The following is a 22792-nucleotide window of genomic DNA, read 5'->3' on the forward strand; positions in this document are numbered from 1 at the left end:
ACTGGTAGGGATAGGGCTGCTTGCAGAGGCCCAAGACTTTGTGAATGGCAGTTGGTCCTAGTTTTCCAATCCTATTTTGCTCTACTGGGCTGCAGCTTGTAGAGTTAAAGCTTGGAACAGTAGCTGTGAGTAAAGCTGGGCCCTGCTGGTGAAGGTTTCCATCCAAATTTTGACAATGTCAGCACATCTAGAGAACGTGGGTCCTGTCTTCCCTAGACCCTCAACCCTTGTCTCGTTTTCAGCAGTTAAGCCCTTTCCTCTGCATCCCCTAAATTGTCTTTCTGCACTGGGCTATGTGCAGGTACATACTAGAGGTACTGGCAGGGCAAGACAAGAACTTGACTTTTGGTTTATATGAAAGCATTCTCTGAGAGTGGAGGAAAGGTGGAAAATTCTAAACTAAAGAGCTCCCTCCGCCCGTCCCCCCCCCCCCCCCCGTCTTAGATGGCATTACAATTCATCACAATGAGTACAGGAAAAATAACCTCTAGGAGTTAGGGCTTAGCATAGCTGGTTCTAATGGAAAAACATGAATCTGGGAGTGTTAGCTGGACCAACTACAAGGGAATGATTCTGAAGGAAGAAGTGCTGAGGAATTTATATGAAGTTAGAAATGAGAAACAGCAATAGGAAGTTCAGGGCTTAAGCCAAGAGGCTGGCATTGAAGAAAAGGAGAATCACACAGGTGCACATGGGGCTATAGAACTCGCATTGCCCACGGCTTTACATTCTGAAAAGTGTTTTTCAGATCACACTATATTTAATCCCCACGGTAACCCAGTGAAGTAGGTATTACCATTTTATAGGAACCAAGGCTGAAAGACAAAGTTTCATAGCAACTAAGTAGCAGACCTGCAACTTGAACCCAGGTCCCTAAATGTGAAACCAAAGTTGGTTTTATTGCTCCGGTGATTTACAACTGAGGTATTAAAGTCTGTTGCTAATACTGTGCTGCTAACAAAGTACTGAAGTAATGATTTACTTAAATAAAAACTGGAATAGATTTAATGGTGTTTCTGTTATAGTGTCACTCTCATTTGCATTCTGATTTCTTGAGCAGAAAACAAAAGAACCTAGTTATAGCCAGCATTCTAGGAAAGTGCATGGAACCCCAGGGACCCCAGGGAGGGAGTCCCACATGGGAGACTGTACACGCTGCAAATTATGCCTATAAAAGGTCAAGATCTGCCACACTATACACCATAGCTGTCAGAAAGGTAATTTGGTGAATGAAGAGTAAGATATTAAATATATGATGATAAATTACAATGTAATTTTTATCTCTTCATTTGTGTTTAGATGTGAGAATGGAATTTCTCCATTGAGAAATTATGTCCATTGCCTAGAATTGCCCTTTAAAGAGGTTGTTTGATGAGAGGAAGGTATAGCTCAAGCAGTAGTGTGCATGCTTAGCATGCATGAGGTCCTGGGTTCAATCCCCAGTATCTCCTCTAAGAATAAACAAATAAATAAATCTAATTACCTCTCCTCACTTGGGAAAAAAAACCAAAAATAAATAAAATAAAATCTATCTCTTCCTCTCAATTAAAAAAAAAAGAAGCTATTTGGTGACAGCATCATTACTGTGGCACAGGAAGAGAACTGGAAAGGACCCACACGAACAAATATTTATAACAACTCCTTCCCTCAATCTCTCAATAATTTACCAAGTATGTGCCATCATATACAACTCCTGTGGCTTCATGGACATCTGTATTGTCCAATGCCTGTCTCTTAAGATCCTTCAAATACAGCTTTCTCTACTAAAAGAGGGGAATGGTTTAACATGGACCTATAGCATGTTTTCCTTCAATCAGCATTCACTAACTACTTGACTGTTTGCTTCTCCTAGCTAGTTGCCACGTTAAGGTAGAAGGAATCCCTAATCTTTTGTGACTTATCATCTAGCTGGGAAGATGAGAGAAGTACATGAAAGAGATCTAGAAAATCTAAGTGTCTTAAGCATGTACGTGGAAGAATGTAAATTAAGAAGATGCACTCTCTGGATAAAGGTTCATTAAAGCCTTTTAAAGACCATGAAGATTTAGAACTGGATCCTGAAAGGATGGATAAAGATTAGAAGTGAGCTAGTAAGAAAGCAAACTATGGTTACCAAAGAGAAAAGGGTGAGGAGGGATAAATGAGAAGTTGGGGATTAACAGACACACATTACTATATATGGAATAGATAAGCAACAAGGACCTACTGTATAGCACAGAGAACTATATTCAATTTCTTGTAATAACATATAATGAAAAAGAATCTGAAAAGAAAAAATATATGTATATATATGTATAACTGAATCACTTTGCTGTACACCTGAAACTAACATTGTAAGTCAACCACGCTTCAATAAAAAATTTTTAAAAAAAGAAGTGAGGCAGTAAGAAGGCAGTCGAGGAAGGGGACTGATTTAGTAAAATCAAGAGGCTGTAACCAGCAAGATCTGGTGAAAAAGGTAAGACCGCTGATAATGCTGCTTGGTTGCCACCCATGGCAATGTTATATGATATATTAAGCATAAGTAGGTCTTTGGTTTTCTTGTAATCTCTTACTTTATTGAAATTCCCACACCAATAAACTCTTATAATAAAACTGCATTGTTTTCTATATTCAATTTTTATGAGAAATAACTCCATATCTGTACATCACTGTAGTTTGCATAATATTTGTGCATATATCATTTTGTTTGACCCTTACAGCAATCTTGTGAAATGACATGGAAGCTGACTTGCTACAAGTTAGAGGACCAGTAAGTGGAGTGCTCAGGACTTGAATCCAGATCAGTTTCAGTGCAATCTTCAACCTTGACATGCCATTTTGACCAATAATTGATATTCATAAATGATATTCTTAAGGTTCTATAAGATTCTGGTGTATATCTTGCATCAGGAATTATTTAATTATGCCCTGGGTCATTTATTATGTTTAGAATATTTGCTTATTATTCAAAAGTTAAAAACCCATATGAAATATTTTAGAACTTATAATCTTTAAGCTGGCTGTTAGTAGAGCTGGTTGAATACTGTACTTCAGATTTCTTTCTATTTACAATGCTATCTGGTCCTCACCTGGCAGCTTCAATGCACAGTGAACACCTCACTTTCTTGGTCACATAAGAGGTTCCACAGAAATGAGCTTTCAGGGTAACTAGAACTTACTCCACTGATAGCAGACTTTGAAATCTGGCAGAAATCTTTCTGTTTTCAGACTTCCCTGTCTTGTCATGTTAGATAAAGTTGTCTATTAAGGGCTAAGCATCAGTATGAAAATCCTCTACTGGACCATAGAGTGAGATGCTCAGCGTCTTACTATGGCATGTAGGGAAATTTGAACCCCAAAATTAATGGTCCCAAGTGTCTTCACTTTTCTAGTTATTCTGCTTTTAGAATAATTATTTTCCTTACACTGCTAACTGTGCCTTTGTAGGATTATCAGTTTTCTCACATCTGGTAGACCCTTTCTCCCACTCTAATTGGTTGCCAGACAACTGAACTCATTAGTACATCTGTAGGTACCTCAATTTCATATAAAACACTAAACCAAGCACTATTTACAATAGCCAAGACATGGAAACAGCCTAAATGTCCATCAACAGATGACTGGATAAAGAAGATGTGGTATATTTATACAATGGAATATGATTCAGCCATAAAAAATGACAACGTAGCACCATTTACAGCAACATGGATGTTCCTGGATAATGTCATTCTAGGTGAAGTAAGCCAGAAAGAGAAAGAAAAATACCATATGAGAGTGCTCATATGTGGAAATCTAAAAAAAGAAAGAAAGGAAAGAGACAAACAAACATAAATACAAAACAGAAACAGGCTCATAGACATAGAATACAAACTTGTGGTTGCCAGAGGGGAGGGTGGTGGGAAGGGACAGATTGGGAGTTTGAAATTTTTAGATACTGACAGGCATATGTAGTATAGATAAACAAGATTATACTGTATAGCACAGGGAAATATAGACAAGATCTTGTGGTAGCTCATGGTGAAAAAGTATGTGACAATGAATACATGTATGTTCATGCATAACTGAAAAATTGTGTTCTACACTGGAAATAGACACAACATTGTAAACTGACTATAACACAATAATAATAATAATAAAAAAAAACACTAAATCAAAAGGCTTAGTGAGGTAGGTGCCACTCCTCTCCTACAGGTGTAAAGTAAGAAGCCTCAGTGGATCGAAATTTTGTTCCCAGATCACTGGCTTTCATCTTCCCTCCTTTTAGGGTTCTAGCCTGTGTTCTGGATATTTGAGGTTGTTAAATAAAAGACTAGTCAGGGTATACTGAGAATAATTATATTTTGTTTATAAAACTCACACTGTGTATCTTTCCACAAGATGGACAAAAGCAGATATAACCATTAAACTATCAATAGTGACTGACAGCAGTTTGTGATATCTAATTTTTAACTCTTTAAAAAATTTTTATATATTTATTTATTTTTAATTGAAGTATAGTCAGTTATAATGTGTCAATTTCTGGTGCACAGCATAATATCCCAGTCAGGAATGTGTATATACACACACACACACACACACACACACACACACACACACACATATATATATATATACACACATATATTTGTTTTCATATTCTTTTTCATTAAAGGTTATTACAAGATATTGAATATAGTTCCCTGTGCTATACAGAAGAAACCTGTTTTTTTTTGTCTATTTTTATATATAGTGGCTAACATTTGCAAATCTCAAACTCTTAAATTTATCCCTTCCCACTCCCTTTCTCCTGGTAACCAAAAGATTGTTTACTATGTCTGCAAGTCTGTGTCTGTTTTGTAGATGAGTTTATTAGTGTCCTCTTTTTTCTTTTTTATTAGATTACACATACGAGTGATATCATATGGTATTTTTCTTTCTAATTCTTTAATTCTTAATTCATTGGTGGGAGAAGAAAAAGAATCTTATTTAAAATAAAGACTCCACTTTAATCTTTAACAATGCTTTATGTTTTTCTAAGTGCTTTAGCTTGTGTTGTCTCTTTTGATCACCACAATCCTGTGAGATAAGCAGGATAGCTTTTTTTCTCAACTAAAAAGTGGCTAAGTGATTGTGATATTTGAGAAAAAGCATTCTCATTTATTCAATCCATAACCTGAGAAGTAGATGGATTAGTTCTATTCTCATTTTATAGTTAGTATTAATAATTATCAATTATTGGGCACCCATTAAGTGCCAGCATTGAGTTAGGTATTTTACTGTATCTCTAGACTTTATAATGTCTTATCAAAGGAAGTATTATTATTGTCTTTAGGTAATGAGAAAAGTTAGTCTGAGAGAGGTTATATGACTTGGCCAAAGCCACAAAGCTAAAAGCAGTAGAGTTAGAAATTGAAATTAAGACTGTGATTTTAAAATTTAAATCAGATCTATGTGGCTTTAAATTCTATGCTTTTCCTTACCCCAAGGTATCTAAGAGGGAAACCGAGTGTTAGAGAAGTTGCTTCTTGATATCAACTAAGTTTTTCTTTCTTGTATGTGTATTTCTTCCATGAACTGGGAACTTTGTTGTACGAAATTTGGGTTTTGTTTCTGATAGACTCTGGATTTTGTACACTATGCTAGGGGGTGGGGAAAACAGATTATATTCAAAATGCTGAACTGAAACTTGAAACCAACCTCTGAGATAAAATATTTGTACCACAAATATACCCTTTTCCTTTAAATAGGTTACAATATAAACCTATGCTTTTAAAGAGCTTTGGAGATAACTTGTAAAGATAATGTGATTTACAAATCAATGAGTTTATGAGTCATGTAAGAAATTTGTCTTTTCTTTTGAACAAAATAGAAATTTAAGTGTGTGGTTTGAAATATAACATTTCATTTTGGGTAGCATGCAATACATACTTTAAAATTTGATCATTTCATTGTAGGTTTTTTCTTTTTTAAGAGAGATGAAATATATCTGAAATTCGAGGAGAGAATCAAATTGCTGTATTTACAATAACTGAACATCCTCTCAGGAGATACTGTGAAGCTATCATGAGAAACACATTCTTTTTCCATTTCCTTTTTAAGAAATCATATTTCTAAACAGATTAGGATCAAAACACAGCGAGTTACCAAGTCAATCTTCTTCCCGCTCTTCTGGCACAATGCAAGATAATCATGCACTGAATTTCATTTATAAAGATGACACTACTAAGTTTCTGGCAGCAGGCCAGGCCCACGAGTTGTTTTGCTATAGGGAGAATAGATCTGCACAAAGCCACCTTCTTTCCTGTACACCATTTGACAACTAGCATAGATTGGTTAGATGCCTCAGTTGGGATATACAGAACTCCCGTGAGGCTCGACCTTAAACAACTGACCTAATACACCATAGTACTAGAGTAATCAAAGGGGCTGCATACTGGAAGCAGTGGTAAAATGCAGCCAAGATTCATAAGCCCACAGCAAAGCATCCTTGGTCTTTCACCATTTCAAAAATAGCTTTCTCTACATTTCTGGACATGTTAATGGCATCGGATCTATGTCTTCTAAGTCAGCTTAGAGTCCTCAACAATAAAGGAAGTAGGATCAATTGTTGTTTCTAAATTACATTGAGGGTCCAAATGGTGCTACTATGCACCAGAGATTAGTTAAGTACAAGATCAGGAAAATAAAAACTGTTACCAAAGGTAAGAACCGTTATACATGGCTTATGTCTTATAATTAGTAAACAAGGAAGAATTATATTTGCCTTGCTAATATTTATTTCTCAAATGGAGGGCAGAGGAGAGATGTAGTGAGATGGGGGAGATGCCAAGATAATTTGGGATTAAAATACCATTGATCAAATGCTTGAGTGAGCATATGAAAGCCCTGAGGTGGTTCTGGGCTCTTGTCACATTTTCTTTGCCCAATAGCTCTGGCTTCCCTCAGTCTTTCCTTTATGTCTCCTATCAGGTTTTCTAAGCCAAGAGGAGAGTCAGAAAACCTAGGGGAGTGGTGCACCTTTGCACTCTCTGTTCCCTTTGTCAGAAACATATCTTCTGCTTTTCTTCATCAAAGGCTCATTCATCCTCCAAAAGCCAATGAAAATTTCACCTCATCCATTCATATATACATGCCTAGTATGTGTCAGGCATTGTGCACTTCTCCTTGGAGACCCATTTAATATATTTGATTGGCCATTCTGTGGCTCCTTCCTCTATACTTCCACTGCAATCATATCACACCTCCATATCAGTACTTACCACCTTTGGGAAGTATTTACAAGACTTTTTCTTATGAAGATCATGGGCTTCCAGAACTAAAGAACCTTATATTACCAATTTTTGTATCCTTAAATATAATACACTGTCTTGCACATGGTAGAATACAGTAAATCTCTAGCAATTATTCTATTCTCCCCTCCCTTTCATTTATATATATATATATATTTTGGAGACGGTTTTCTCTAAAAAAACCCCACTATTTTTTGTTTGTTCTTTTTAGGGGGCAGTTATTAGGTAATTAGATTTATTTATTTATTCATTTTTAAAAATTGAAGTATAGTCAGTTACAATGTGTCAATTTCTGGTGTACAGCATAATTTATTTATTCATTTTAATGGAAGCGCTGGGATTGAACCTAGGACCTCGTGTATGTTAAGCATGCTCTCTACCACTGAGCTGTAGATTCCCCCCTTTTCATTTATATTTGCTATTTTCTATTGACTCATCTGATTTGATTCTCAATCCTTCTGTCCCTGTTACTCTACTAAAACTGCTCTTACCAATGTTGCCAACAACATACTTCTTACTGAATTCAAGGGATAAATTGGTAAGATGTAAGCCTAGAGCTGCTCGTAGCTATTTCTGCCACCTTATGGAGAGAAACTGCCTGAAGAATAAGGCCAATACAAAGGAAAGCAGAACTGAGACAGTCCTGATGACGTCATCTGCGCTCCAAGATTCAGTCATGTTTTAAGCCAGCTTTGTCAAGGACTTTATGGTCATAAATGAGCCAATAAATCTTATGCCTTCTTCTTTTTACAAAAATCTGAATCCAGTTTAAGTCAGCTGTCACTTGTAACTGAGAGAGTCCTAACATAGTTAACTATCTCCACATCTATATTTCCAGTCCAGATATTTTTCCTGAGCTTAAGATGCATATCTCTAACTACTTACAGGTTTTCTCCTCTTGAATTTCCTACAGGTACCTGAGACTTAACCTGTCTAAAACCTCATATTTTCCTACTCTGATCATTATCACAGTGAATAGTACAGCACCTTGCCAGAAACCTGGGTGGTTTCCTTGGCTCCTCTTTTTCTCCCTTCAATCAAACACCAAGTCCTAATTTTTTCGACCAACTAACTAAATCTGTCTATGTCTGTCTCCATTGCAGCTCTTCTAATCCAGCCCCCATAATTCCTTATATGTATCATTGCAGCAGTCTTCTAGCTGCCTTCTTTGTCTCCCTCATGCCCTCTTCAGTCCATTTTTCCTTCCCATTGGATCCAATTTTTCATTTATTACATTTTAAAAATAAATTACAGTAACACATGCTTATTGTAACAAGTCAGACAATACAGAAATATGCAAAGAATCACTGAATGGTTCTCCCTTTTCCAGCCAATTCCCTTCCACCTGAGGTAATCTGGAATTCCTTCTGCTTCCCACATCTATTTCTATGCTATTTTCTATATATCTATGTCTATAAAACATTTTTAGAGTTTTAAGATCTTTTTAATGAAAATGTGATCATATTATACACATTACTATGAAACTTGCTTTTTATTACCTACAAAGGAACATGGCTAATTTTTCAGGTCCATATATGAACCTCTAACTCATTCCTTTTAATAGCTGTCAATATTATGACTATGTCATACTTTACTCAATCAGCCATTTCCTTATCCATTGATATTAGGGTTAGCCCTCTTTCTGTCACTAAAATAGTGCTGTAATAAACATCCATATATATATATTTGACCTATGTAGTGGTATTCTTATACCTGTAGGATGGATTTCCAAAACTGTATCAAAGGTATCCTAATGGTTAATTTTACTACAGTTGGATTAATATCCAAAATGGGTATAACATCTTATATTCTCAAATGTGACATATTACATTAACAGAATAAAAGATAAAAATCATATCATCTCAAAAGATGCAGAAAAGCATTTGACAAAATTTAACATCCTTTTGTTATAAAAACTCTTCACAAATTAGGTATAGGATGAATACATCTCAACATAATAAAGGCTGTATATGACAAGCCCACAGCTAGCATTATAGTTAACAGTGAAAAGTTGAAAGCCTTTCCTTTATGATCAGGAACAAAATAAGATACCCATTCTCACCACTTCTATACAATATAGTACTTGAAGTCCTATAGTCAGAGCAATTAGGCAAGGAAAAGCAATACAATGCATCCAAATTGGAAAGGAAAATGTAAAATTGTCTCTGTTTGCAGATAATATGGTCCTGTACATACAAAACCCTCAACTCCACCAAAAAACTGTTAGAAATAATAAATGAGTTCAGTAAAGCTGCAGGATACAAAATCAACAACAAAGATCAGTTGTGTTTCTATATATTAACAATGAACCATACAAAAAAGAAATTCAGACAAAAATCCCATTTATAATAGCACCAAAAATAATGAAATACTTAGGGATAAATTTAACCAAGGAAATGAAAGATCTATACACTGAAAACTACAAAGCACTGATGAAAGAAATGGACAGACACACAAAAATAGAAAGATATCTTGTGTTCTTGGATTAGAGGAATTGATACTGTTAAAATGTCCATATTACTTGAAGCCATTTTTTAAGATTCAATACAATCCCTATCAAAATTCTGATGTAATTTTTCACAGAAATAGAAAAAATAAAATTCATATGGAAGCACAAAAGACCTCAAACAGCCCAAGCAATTTTAAGCAGAAAGAACAAAGCTGGAGGCATTACATGTACTGATTTCAAAATGAATTACAAAGTTATAGTAATCAAAACAGTATGGTTCTGGCATAAAAACAGACATATAAACCAATGAAACAGAATAGAGAGCCCAGAAATAAATCCATGCATTTATAGTCTACTGGTCTTCAACACAGTTGTCAAGAGCACAGAATGGAAAAAGAATAGTCTCTTCAATAAATGATGCCAGGAAAACTGGATGTCTACATGCAGAAGAATGAAATTGGACCCTTATGTCACAGAATATACAAAAAATAACTCAAAATGGATTAAAGACTTAAACATAGACCTGAAAGTATAAAACTACTATGAAAAAATATAGGGGAAAACATTCTTGACATTGGTCTGGGCAGTGATTTTCTGGATATGACCTCAAAACCACAGGCAACAAAACAAAAATAGACAAGTGAGATTGCATCACACTAAAAAGTTTCTGCACAGCAAAGGAAGCAATTAGCAGAGTTCAGAGAGACAACCTACAGAATGGGAGAACATGTTTGCAACCACATATCTGATAAGGAGTCAATATCCAAAATATGTAAGGAATTCAAACAACTCAGTAGCAAATAAGTAAGTAAGTAAGTAATAACCTGATTAAAAAATGGGCAAAGGATTTGAATAGATAGTTTTCCAAAGAAGACATACAAATATCCAACAGATATATGAGAAGATGCTCAACTTTACTAGTCATCAGGGAAATGTAAAGCAAAACCATGAGATGTCACCTCGCATAGGATAACTATTATTAAAAGGACAAGAGATAACAAGTGTTGGTGAGGGTGTAAAGAAAAGGAAACTCTTGTACACTGTTGGCAGAAATGTAAATCAGTATAGCCATTATGCAAAACACAACAGAGGTTTTTCACAAATTAAAAATAGAAATACCAGATGATCCAGGAATCCTACTTTGGGATCTATATACAAAGGAAATGAAATTAATATCTTGAAGAGATATCTACACTCTCATGTTCATTGCAGCATTATTCACAGCAGCCAAGATATGGAAACAACCTAAGTATCCATTGAGAGATGAATGGAAAAAGATAACGTTACACACACACACACACACACACACACACACAGAGGAGGTGGTTGCCAGTAGCTGGGGGTTAGGAGATATGTTGGTGGTGAGGGTGTTGGTCAAAGGGTACAAAATTTTAGTTAAGCAAGGTAAGTAAGTTCTGGAGGTCCAACATACAGCATGGTGTCTAGATAATAATACTGTATTAATATACTTGAAATTTGTTAAAAGACTAGATCTTAAGTGTTCTCACCACAAAAAAGGGTAACTATGTCAGGTGATGGGAATGTTAATTAGCTTGATTGTGGTAATCATTTCACAATGTATGTATATCAAAATATCTCATTGTTCACCTTAAATATATGTACATTTATTTGGCAATTATACTTCAATAAAGCTAGAAAAGCACACAATTTTTATTCTTTTCACAAAGGTATGGGGTTTTCCACCTAATTAGCATAGGATGTTACTATATTATCAAATTACTGCTATTGTATTTGGGTGATGGGTAGAAAAATGACATGCATATTTTATTTATTTAAAACTTAAATTTTCTTTGTTTATTTTAAATTAGTAGTACATGTAGATGCTAAAATATTGGCTATATTTCCTAGGTTGAACAATACATCCTTGTAGCTTATTTTATACATAATATTTTGTACCTCTTAATCCTCTGCCTTCATTTTGCCCCTCCCCCTTCCCTCTCCCCACTGGTAACCACTAGTTCCTTCTCTACATCAGTGAGTCTGTTTCTTTTCTGTTATATTCACTAGTTTGTTGTATTTTTTAAGATTCTACATGTAAGTGATATCTTACAGTATTTGTCTTTGTCTGACTCACTTCACCCAGCATAATGACCTCCAAGTCCATCCATGCTGTACACCAGAAACTAATACAACATTTTAAATCAACTGTACTTCAGTTAAAAAGCAAACAAGCAAACAACCAACCCATTTAAAATATGTGCAGAAGAACTGAGCAGACATTTTTCCAAAGGAGGAAGTGCACATGGCCAACAGGAACATGAAAAGCTGCTCAACATCACCAACATCAGGGAAATGCAAATCAAAATCACAATAAGACACCATCTCACACCTGTCAGAATGGTCATCATCAAAAAGAACACAAATAACAAATGTTGGCAAGGATGTGGAGAAAAGGGAAAAGGAACCCTTGTACACTGTTGGTGGGAATGTAAATTGGTGCAGCCACTATGGAAAACAATATGGAGGTTTCTCAAAAACCCCAAAACAGAACCACCAAATGGCCCAGCAATTCTACTTCTGGGCACATACTCAAGAAGAACAAAAACATTAATTCAAAAAGATATATACACCCCACTATTAACAGCAGCACTATTTATAATTACCAAGACATGGAAGCATCCCAAGTGCACATCAACAGATGACTGGATAAAGAAGATGTAGTACATATATGTAATGGAATACAACTCATCCATAAAAAAGAAGGCTATTTTGCCATTTGCAGCCCTTCATTCACTTTTTTTTTTTTTTGCACTTCAAAACCCTAAATTTTATAACTGGTATAAACACTTCAATTGCATCAAAAATAACAAAATATTTAGAAATGAACCTAACCAAGGGGGTTTATACTCTGAAAAGTGTAAAATATCGATGGAGGAAATTGAAGATGATACAAAGAAATGGAAAGATATCTTGTGCTCTTGAATTGGAAGAATCAACATTATCAAAATGGCCATATTAACCAAAGCAATCTACAGATCCAATGCAACCCCTGTCAAAATACTCATGACATTTTTCACAGGACTAGAACAAACAATTCCAGAATTTATAGGGACCCTAAAAGACCCTGAACTGCCAAAGCAATCTTTTGTAGGTCTTTTTTCCCCACCTCTTTCTTCTTTTTCTTCTCTTTTCTTATGGTTTGATGACTAGAGAAGTTCTTTTAACATTTGTTGTAAAGCTGGTTTGGTGGTGCTGAATTCTTTTAGCTTTTGTTTATCTGTGAAACTTTTGATTTCTCTGTCAAATCTGAATGAGAGCCTTGCAGGATAGAATATTCATGGTTGTAAGTTTTTCCCTTTCATCACTTTAAATATATTGTGCCATTCCCTTCTGGTCTGTAGAGTTTTTGTTTAAAAAATCAGCTGATAATCTTATGGGAGTTCCCTCATATATTATTTGTTGCTTTTGTCTTGCTGATTTTAATATTTTCTCCTTATCCTTAACTTTGGTTAATTTGATGACTATGTGCCTTGGTGTGTTCCTCTTTGGGTTGATTCTGTGTGGAACTTTTTGCATTTCCTGGACTTGGGTGACTGTTTCCTTTCCCAGGCTAGGGAAGCTTTTGATTATTATCTTTTCAAAAATTTTCTCATGTCCTTTCTGTCTCTCTTCTCTTTCTGGGACCCCTATAATGCAAATATTAGTGTGCTTTATGTTGTCCCAGAGTTCTCTTAAACTATTTTCATGTCTTCTCATTCTTTTCTCTGTTCTGCAACAGTGATTTTGACTAATCTGTCTTCTAGCTCACAGATCCATTCTTCTGTCTCATTTAGTCTATTCTTGGCTCCTTCTAGTGTGTTATTCATTTCAGTAATTTTATTCTTCAACTCTGGGTATTCTTTGTTTTCCAACTCCTTGCTAAAAACTCTGCTCTGTGTATCTATACTCCTTTTGAGTTCTCTGAACATCTTCTTCATCATTACTTTAAACTCTTTTTTGGATAGATTGCCTATCTACTCATCACTTATTTCTTCTGGGATTTTATCTTGTGCCTTGGACTGGGAGCTATTCCTCTGTCACCTCACATTGTTCTTGCTATTTTTATTTTTAGGTAGGTTAGTTACTTTCTCAACCTTGGAGAAGTGGCCCTCTGTGGGAGACATCTTATGCATCCCAGCAGTACACTCTTGTCACCCAAGGACCAGGATCCAGCCAGTCCCAATATTTGTGGATTCCTTCCCCAGGCTTTGGGATTATTGTTTTCTTATTTCTGATATCTGCCCCCTGGTGGATGAGGCTGGACTAGAGGCTTATGCAGGTTTCTTGGTAGGAGGAGTCAGTGCCTACCCACTGCTGAGTAAAGCTTGGTTGTGGTCCTCTGGTGGGTAAGGCTGTGTTTGAGGATCAGGAAGTCTGCTGATGGCTGGTGCTGTGTTCCCACCCAGTATGTTGTTTGGCCTGAGGTTTCCCAGATCTTAAGCCTACAGGCTGTTGGGTGGGGCTAGGTCTTGGTGCAATCATCCAATCAAGATGTCAGCCTCCAGGAACGCTCCTGGAATGTCTGCCACCAGCTTTTATGTCCCCTAGGTGAGCCACAGCCATCCCCTACCTCCTCAAGAGATTCTCCAAAACCAGCAGGCAGGTCTGGCCCAGGTTCCTATGAAGTCACTGACCCTGCCCTTGGACCTGGCACATGTAGGATTCTGTGTATGCTTCCTAAGAGAATGAAGTCTCTGTTTCCCCCAGTCCTGTGGGGCTCCAGGAAGTAAGCCCCTCTGGCCTTCAAAACCAGATGTCCTGGGTCTCCTCCTCCCAATGCCAGGACTCCAGGCTGGGGAGCCTGACATGGGGCTCAGAACTCTCAGTCTTGTAGGAGGGCCTTTGCAACTTAATTATTCTTCAGCTTGTGGGTTGCCCACCCAGGGGGTATGGGGCCTAATTATATTGCAAATACAGCCCTCCCAGCATCCCGCTGTGATTCCCTCTTTGTGTTTCCAGTTGAAGAAGATCTTTTTTGCTAGGTTCCAGTCTTTTTTTTTCCGATGGTTGTTCAGCAGTCAGTTTGGTTTTGTCATAGTCATAAAGAGAGGCGAGCTCGTAGTTTTACTACTCTGCCATCTTTACCGGAAATTTGTTTGATCTATTCTTGATATTGATCCTTTGCTTGCCCATTGCCTTCAGGATAGTTTCTATGTCCCATAAAATGGATGCCCAAGGCCCTGCATTATTTGGCCCCTGTTGGCCATTTCACTTATTATCACTTTTCCTTTAGAAACCCACACTAATCATGCACACTTTTTTTGGTTCCCCAAATGAGTGAAGCTCCCCTTTACTGTAAGCCTCCCAACATGTATGTTCTTGCTGCCTGGTTGACCCTTCCCTCAAATCTTCACTTGGTTAACTCTTGAGCATAGGTTGCAGCTCAGATGTTACCCCCATTAGGATTTTTCTCTGACCTCCCAGGTCTAGATCAGATGCTGATGTGTCCCATAGCATCTGATGCTTATCCTATTATCCCACTAACTATGCTGTGTTGAAATCATCCACCTATAAGCCTGATGAGGGTAGGGTCTTATCTTGTTCACCACTGGGTCTCTAGTGTTTCAAGCTGTGACCAATAGACATTTATTCAATAAATAGCTGGTACTTAATAAACATTTATTGAATGAATAAATGAGACAGAAGAGGCCCTGTAGGTCTAGGAGTAGAATCTTGGGTAAGGCAGGGCTGCATAAGCAATATACTACAGAGCAACAGGAGTCTTCTGCTACATATCTACATCTGCCTGTGATATTTTGAGTAGCCGTACAAAAGGGTACTGACAGTTCACCTCTTTACCAGCAGATTAACCTTAGCCTTCACTTCTTGAAACCAAACACATGCTCTTAATCCTTACTGAGCCTCTTCATGGATGCTGATGAAAAGGTTCATTTGACCATGCAAACTGAAACCCTGAGTATTTCATCATCTAGACATCATTAATTGGCTAAAACTACTCTAGCTATTACCAGCTATATTATATTATAGAAATCAGGAATAGTTACAAGCAAATTATAACAATTAGACCATCTATTCTAATAGTTTAACATATTTTTCTTATCCTAATACATTTGAGGATATGATATAATCTCATCAGTAAGAGTACTACTTTGCTATAGTTTTCTTAATGGGGTGCAGGGTGGTCAGTTTCCAGGGGTGTGTATACCTTGAACAAACTCCTTAGATGATTTTGAATCTCTTATATCCGAGTTGAGAATCACTGATTCTAGTCTAACCTGTAGAGAAAGCTAAGATCTAAGAAGTAAAGTTAAGACTTGCCCAAGGTCACACTGCTAGTATAACTACTAATGGCAGGGTTGAGCTTAGAATCTTGGTCTTCTGCCTTAGAATTCATAATATTTCCTAATATTAAGAAACAAATAACTAGAAGGAATTTAAGAGAGAGTGAGACAGACCAGAAGCACCTTTAGAAAACCTCAGGAAACTGGGCCTGTGACCTCCTTTAAGCAAGTAAGATTCCTCAAAGATATCTTACCTTTACAGCATTTTCCCAGTGGGAGGTGGGTATGTTCACACTTTACCTCATAAGATGCTGTATTGCTTATGTCTGTTACAATGGGTATGTATTATTTTTGTAATTAAAAAAATCTCACAAATATTTTTAAGGAACCTAATTTTTAACTAACCTGTACACTCAGTTCACTTTAGGACTTAGGTGCTAAGGACAGGAGTTTGGTAGCTGCACCAACTATTCACGTCTTACAAGTAGCTGGTATTCTAAAAATGATTGTTAACCAAGTATCAGTGGTAAAAGGCTGTTGAAATCATTTTGTGCAGGGCTAGTTCCATGAATGAAAATATAGCTTTAAAGGGCATTTTGGAGTATGAGCAAGCTAAGCATTTATCTTATTTGATACAAAGTCACTTTCCAGAGTGTTCTGCTGTGGGCACTTAGGCTGTTGGCTTCCATGACTAGGAGACAACCCTGGGGACTCTACATCTGAAATCCACAATTCTCTTCCAGTCTACACACATCAGAAACCCTCAAAAGCTTTAAGTTTGTCTTTTGAACAAGCCCCTAAGACTCTATCAGCTCTCAAAATGATTTCAGTCTCTCTCATTTGATACGAGCATGGTGATGGCTCACTGAAAAGCAATAAATACAAGAGCAACACTAGAAGGAGGGCACTTCTTAATTCTAGCTAACATTTGTGTAGGCAGAAAGTCTGTTTCTTTGAGACGATAGCCTTTCATGTTCATCTGTATCAACTTAACGGTAGCTATGCCTTAGTCCATTATTAGTTTTAAGAAACGAAGGACAAAGGATATATTTCAGTCTTATTTGTTTTTTCCCTTTACTCTTTTATAATAGCAAAAAAGAATGCTAACTTTTTTTATCTGTCCAAAAATAAACTACAAGGAGATACTACAGAAAGACACATATACACAGCCAGCCAGAGTAAGAGAGTGACATAGAACTGTACAGATGTGATCATTTATTGTGATGAGGCAGGCCACAGTTTGAGGCTTGGAGTCCTCTTCCTATGGGCTTGGATAGTATCAGTCAGTACAAAAAAGGACACACTGGCTCAAAGAGGGTATCTTTGTAGAAATTATGGCTATCCATAAATTAATGAATATGAGTGCCTACAATGCCTGGGAGGCCATGCTACGATGTTCATTTTTCCAGAGAGAATTTAGTAATAGCTGTTAATAATTCCTGAAGCATTTTGGCATACATTAACACTTTTGATCATTATGAAGACTGCATGAGGTAAGCAGAGCTAATTATTTCCATTTTATAGTTAAGAAAACTGAGGCTCAGAGGGATATCACTCCTCCAAGGTCACATGGCTGATAAGGTGGCAGCAACATCAGGATCGGGATCCAGAGATTGTGACTCAGTCTAGTACCTTTACACAATACTGTACTTTTATTTTTATTCTCTTACTAGGACAGAAACACGGGTGAATGGCAGGTATGGAGAGAGATTAATATTTCGATTGATTCCTGAGAGTGCTCCTACAGGAAGAGAACAGATGGTTTTACAGTAATATTTATAAACAATAGAAACTATCTCCATGGGAATTCTGGACTCACATTATCTGATTCTAAGACTTCATGACCCTCTCTTTCATTCTCACTAGAAAATAAAGTGCTGCAGATTTCTGGAGTACACTGCAAGAGATGACCATGCAAGCCACCTAGAGCTATTATTACTTCAGAAACATCACAAAGATGGGTCTCAGCAGGAAATCCTGGCACAGATTTCTGGAACTGTTGTGACTCACAACACTTACACTGAGGGGATCACGCTTTCCTTGCAGAACAACAACAATCTAAAGTGCATATATATATGAGCAGAAATGAACTTAAAACCTGTATCAAATATTTTTGGTCAACTCAAAACTGGAGCAGTAAATTCAAGGTAGTGATGCAGTCAAGAAACAGACTTCACTCATTTTCTTAAAGTTATAAAGTGCCAAGATTTATATTGGAGGAGAACTAACCCTGTGTTTGGGACTCCTGCATCCTAGTCAATGCCTTCATTTATAGAGTAATCCAAATGAAGAAAATAAGATGGATTCAATCATTTCTTGAATGATAGATAGGTCAGAAAGATTGGATATGCTCTGGATATATACACTGACTTTTTATGGCAAGATTGACTATGTCTATGCTAGGCTTCTAGTCAACTAGTTTGGTAGTCTGGTGAAAACAAGAAAATCGGTTTCTGTAGCCTGATTTATTCTTGGTGAACCTAGGCAGGCTCCTAAAGATCTCACATTCCTTGCTTTTCCTAAATGTGAATGAACCATTTGTTAACACTTTTTTTTTCTCTCCCACAGGGATTAGTGAAGATCATCAAACTTAATACCTATAGCTCCTATAGAAAAAATCTAGACTCCTACCCTCTGCCCATCTGTTGTTCGATCATTCATTGAGCAAATGTTTGAGTGCTTTCTACACACTGGTGCTGTGTAAGGTAAAACTCTAGGACCCACTCTCACTACCCTGCCTTTGTTTCTCTTTCACCTGTTGCCAACAAATGTATCTGCTTCCTCATTAAAATGTAAGCTTCTCTGAGGCTCTTGTCTTATTCATCTTTATACTCTTGGTACTGCGTAGAAGTCTTGTTAAATGATAATAAAATAAAGTTTGGGGAATTGAAGTGAAATCCAACGATAGTAATAGATCAAAAAAATTATATAAGGAATTAGAACTGATTTTCCTGCTATCTTTTAAAACTTATCTCTATTTTTGACTTTTGAAAAATTTCTTCCTGAAATCCCTGTCATGTTCTTAAATGTTCAAGGTAAATGACTTTTTCTTTGATACTTGTGATGCAAACCTGAGCTGGATAGCTAAATCTTTACTATAATACATCAAGTAATGTGGATGTAGAATCAACGCCTGATAGCTTTTTTTTTTTTTTTCCGGTCTTAACTCACCCAACTCTGATTTCCCTACCCCTTCTGATCTCTTACTCTCTTCATATGATTTATAGATTGACTCATTTCTTTGATGAGAAGTTTTTATTTTTTATAAAATAGGGTCATCTCATTGTCTTGAGACACAGTGATATACAGTATAGACTTACCTATCCAGCTGCCTCTTTAACACATATACTTGGTGTCTAATAGACACCTCACAGTTAGCATGCCTAACTGAATTCTTGATTCCTTTTCTACCCACATTTACCCTTTCCCTCTCCTGTTTTTCCCCATTTCAGAAATGGCAATCTGACTAGTCTAGTTCCTTAGGTTCAAAACTGTGGGGTCATCCTTGGCTCTTCTCTGTCTCTTATACCCCTTTATCTAATCAATCCCCAAATCCTGTCAGCTATTCCTTCAAAAATCAATCCACAATCTGATCACTCCTTCCCACCCCACTGCCACCATGCTGGTCTAAAGCACCATCCTTTCTCACCTGGGTTATTGTTATACTTCCCCAACCTGTCTTCCTGCTTCTGTCCCTTCTGCCTGCAGTTATTTTCAATACAGCATCCAGAGGGATTCTATTAAAACCTATGTCAGATCCTGTCACTCCTCTGCTCAAAATTCTCCAATGGTTCTCCATCTCACGTAGTGTAAAGGTCAGAGTTCTCATCTTGGCCTATGACAAGACTTTAGACTTGACTTTGCTCTCTGATCTCATCTCCTTCTGTCTTCCTCTTGCTCGCATCGCTCGCAGCCACACTGACCTTTCTGGTACATATCAAGCATTCTTCTACTTCAGAGCATTTGTATTTCCTGTTTATTCTCTCCTTCCCTACCCCCACTCCCTATGGCTCCCATGGCTCACACCTTCATTTCATTCAGGTTTCTTCTCAAATGTGCCCTTATTAGAGGGACCTTCCCTGATGACTTTACAGGACACATCACGTTCTCTCCCTCTTGCCCTGCAGCTTGTTCTCCACAACACTTTTTGAAGGCAAGAAGAAAAATATATTGAGAGTCTACTACAGGCCATGTCCTTTTCTAGGCAATGAGGATGTAAAAATAAACAAGCATCCATATCCTTATGGCATTTTCATTCTAGTATTATATAAGCTGCTGTATTTTCTCAGTAAGTATTTGGTGAATGTACTGAATAAATATAGCATACACTCAGCAGAGTAACAGGAATGGTTCAAAAGCAAAGGAGATGTGGATTGGCTCATCACCCTTTAACTCATTGGAGCACTCACCCCATCTAAAGAAATGGTTATGTAGCCTCCCAGTTGAAAGGTTGGAAATATAATCAAATCCCAGGACCGCCATCCATTCTTAGGAGCTCTTGGTTTCCTCCCAGCTACACTGTTTAAAGAAAATACCTGGGATTGCATGAGAAATTTGGCATTGGCACAAAGTGAGTAGATTCCAGTGACTGGCAAAAGTATCAGACCAGGAAGACATTAGATAAGAAGTGCTAAAAATTAATGAGAGGCTTTGGCCTTCACCAGAAGGAGAAACTATTTTGGATCAAAACAGAATAAACACTGTAAGGAAGATCAGTAGCAGAGATGCTGGTAGCCGGATCCAGATAAGGTGGTTTGGGAGAGCGGAGGAAGCTGCCTCTTTATAAGAAAACTTGGGAGGCCAGATGAAGAGGTAAACTTTAGAAGCTATTAGACTTTCCACATGGAGAGGAAAGGAAGAAAATGCCCACTACAGAAGATGATATTGCTGTCACCACCTCTCTTCTCTCCTCCTTAGCAACTGGGGAATATGAAAGATTTGTGGTACTGGGAATAGTTTCAGAGGAAGAGTCAAAAGTGGAAAGACCTACATGCATCAAAGAGTAAGATGATAAGGACAGGAAAGGGACCATGATTCTCAGTTCTCGGCTTTCACATCACTTTTTGAAGACTTCCAGGAAATTGGCTGCAAGCATTATGTGAATAATGCATGCCTGTAACTTCATGGACCACATTTCCTAGGCTCGAATTTGGTCATCAATTGTATGCAAAGTGTCTGCTCTAGAGAATGACCCCACTGGTCCAGTTCTCAGTTCAAGGGCTCAAAGCTGCTGCCACCTCCATTGACTAGAAACATCTCACTTATTTCTGACTCTCTTTTCTTTATTACAGGGTCCTTGTTCTGAGTGATTTCCCCCCCCCCAAACTTCATCCGATTTTACCTCTTCTTGCCCCAGCTGACAAAGCCTTGGCCCCATTTTTCAATTGCACATGGCTTCTGGAACTGCTCCTATCATTGGCCCTTACTTACATTGACAAATGTCAGCTTAAAAAAAATCTCATTTTCACCTTCATAAAGTCATATTGCTTTCTAACCTCCCAGAGGTGTATCTTTGGCAGATTTAGCCAGACACATGCTGTCTTTGAATCCAGGTGGCTTTGCAACAGCCCAGAGCTATGCATTCTACAAACTCCTTCTTATGCAAAAGAGGTAGTATTCTGTCAACTGACAGAATGATGTTGAAATAGTGATTCAAGGACCCTGTCCAGGAGCTGGCTCAACATTTTGTTAAGCCCCACAAAGTGCATTGCTAGTTAAATCTGTTTCACCCTCAATATGGGTGGTTTTAATGGCACACCATAACCTAGCTGAAGGGGCAATCAACACCATCAGCTACATTACAAACACTGAAACTTTGCTAGATATTTGGCTGGATTCTGGGGCTATACAAACAGAAAAGAATCCCTGACTTTAAGGAACTTACAGATGAGTTCTAGAAGCTCTAGTTCATATATTAGCATGGTACCAATACCAATGTTGATATAATTATCATTGGATCTGAGACATCATGTAAAGTGCCACCGTGGCACAACACTGTCAATTCCAAGAATAAGACTGAATTCTCTTGGTGGCCTTAGTAGATATAGGATGTCCCCAGGAGAGATGAAGTCCTTATGGAGGGTGATCTTGAGAGATACAAATGCTACCATGACTCTCAGACATACTGTGAATGGATTAAATGTATCTGGGGTTGGAGGAGAAAGGATCCTTGTATAGTCAGTTCTATGTCAGAGGAGTAGGTTAGATAGTTTAGGCTGGAAAAAGCTGTGTGACCTTAGCTCTGTGGACAATATGTGAGCTGGTGAAGAACACTTGAGAAGGTAGTTCTCATAAGGATACTCCCATTAACTGGTATATGATAAAGGATCACCCAAGTAGACTTACCATCTGCTCCTTCACTGCTTTTGCTTCTTTTATTGCGACGAACACGCTTACTTTCCTCTTCAGGGTATGACTTTTCTTCTGGGATGAAGAAATTCAGAAGGGCCATCTGTAAAAATAACAAGTAGATGAGTCAATGGTTGACCGCAGTCAACCATAGCCAACGTTAAAAACTGACTCTCTGTAGACAGTCTACCTTCACCTTAAATTCAGTGTGTCTAAAACCTGAGCCCATCCTCCCTCCACTGGACAAATTCTTTTATTTTTGTTACCATTATTATTCCAATCATGTAGGCACAAATTTTTGGTTAATCTCTGAATCCCCTCTCTTCTGCTCCAAATATCTAATGAATAATCGTTCAAATCCCAATTCTCCATATAATTCTGGGGTTCAGAGAGCCCAGTCATAGATTTCTAACTTTCCTCATATACTACTGATGTCTGCCTAGAAGTAAACTTGAGTTTGCTACTCCCTCTTGGACTTCATTACTGTACATCCATGATTTTTC

General features: G+C 37.4%; 1 protein-coding gene across 1 annotated transcript in view; it reads right to left on the minus strand.

Annotated features, from left to right (window-relative positions):
* The window catches only part of LOC102513955 (ectodysplasin-A), a 108310-nt gene extending 85918 nt beyond the window's left edge, over nt 1-22392 (minus strand). The window contains exon 1 of the mRNA XM_032475027.1: nt 22287-22392. Within this exon, the coding sequence (XP_032330918.1) occupies nt 22287-22392 (106 nt within the window). The remainder of the gene's footprint in view (nt 1-22286) is intronic.
* Between the last annotated feature and the right edge of the window lie 400 nt (nt 22393-22792).

The sequence above is a fragment of the Camelus ferus genome, chromosome X (genome assembly GCF_009834535.1).
Source record: "Camelus ferus isolate YT-003-E chromosome X, BCGSAC_Cfer_1.0, whole genome shotgun sequence".
In the NCBI taxonomy this organism is placed as follows: domain Eukaryota; kingdom Metazoa; phylum Chordata; class Mammalia; order Artiodactyla; family Camelidae; genus Camelus; species Camelus ferus.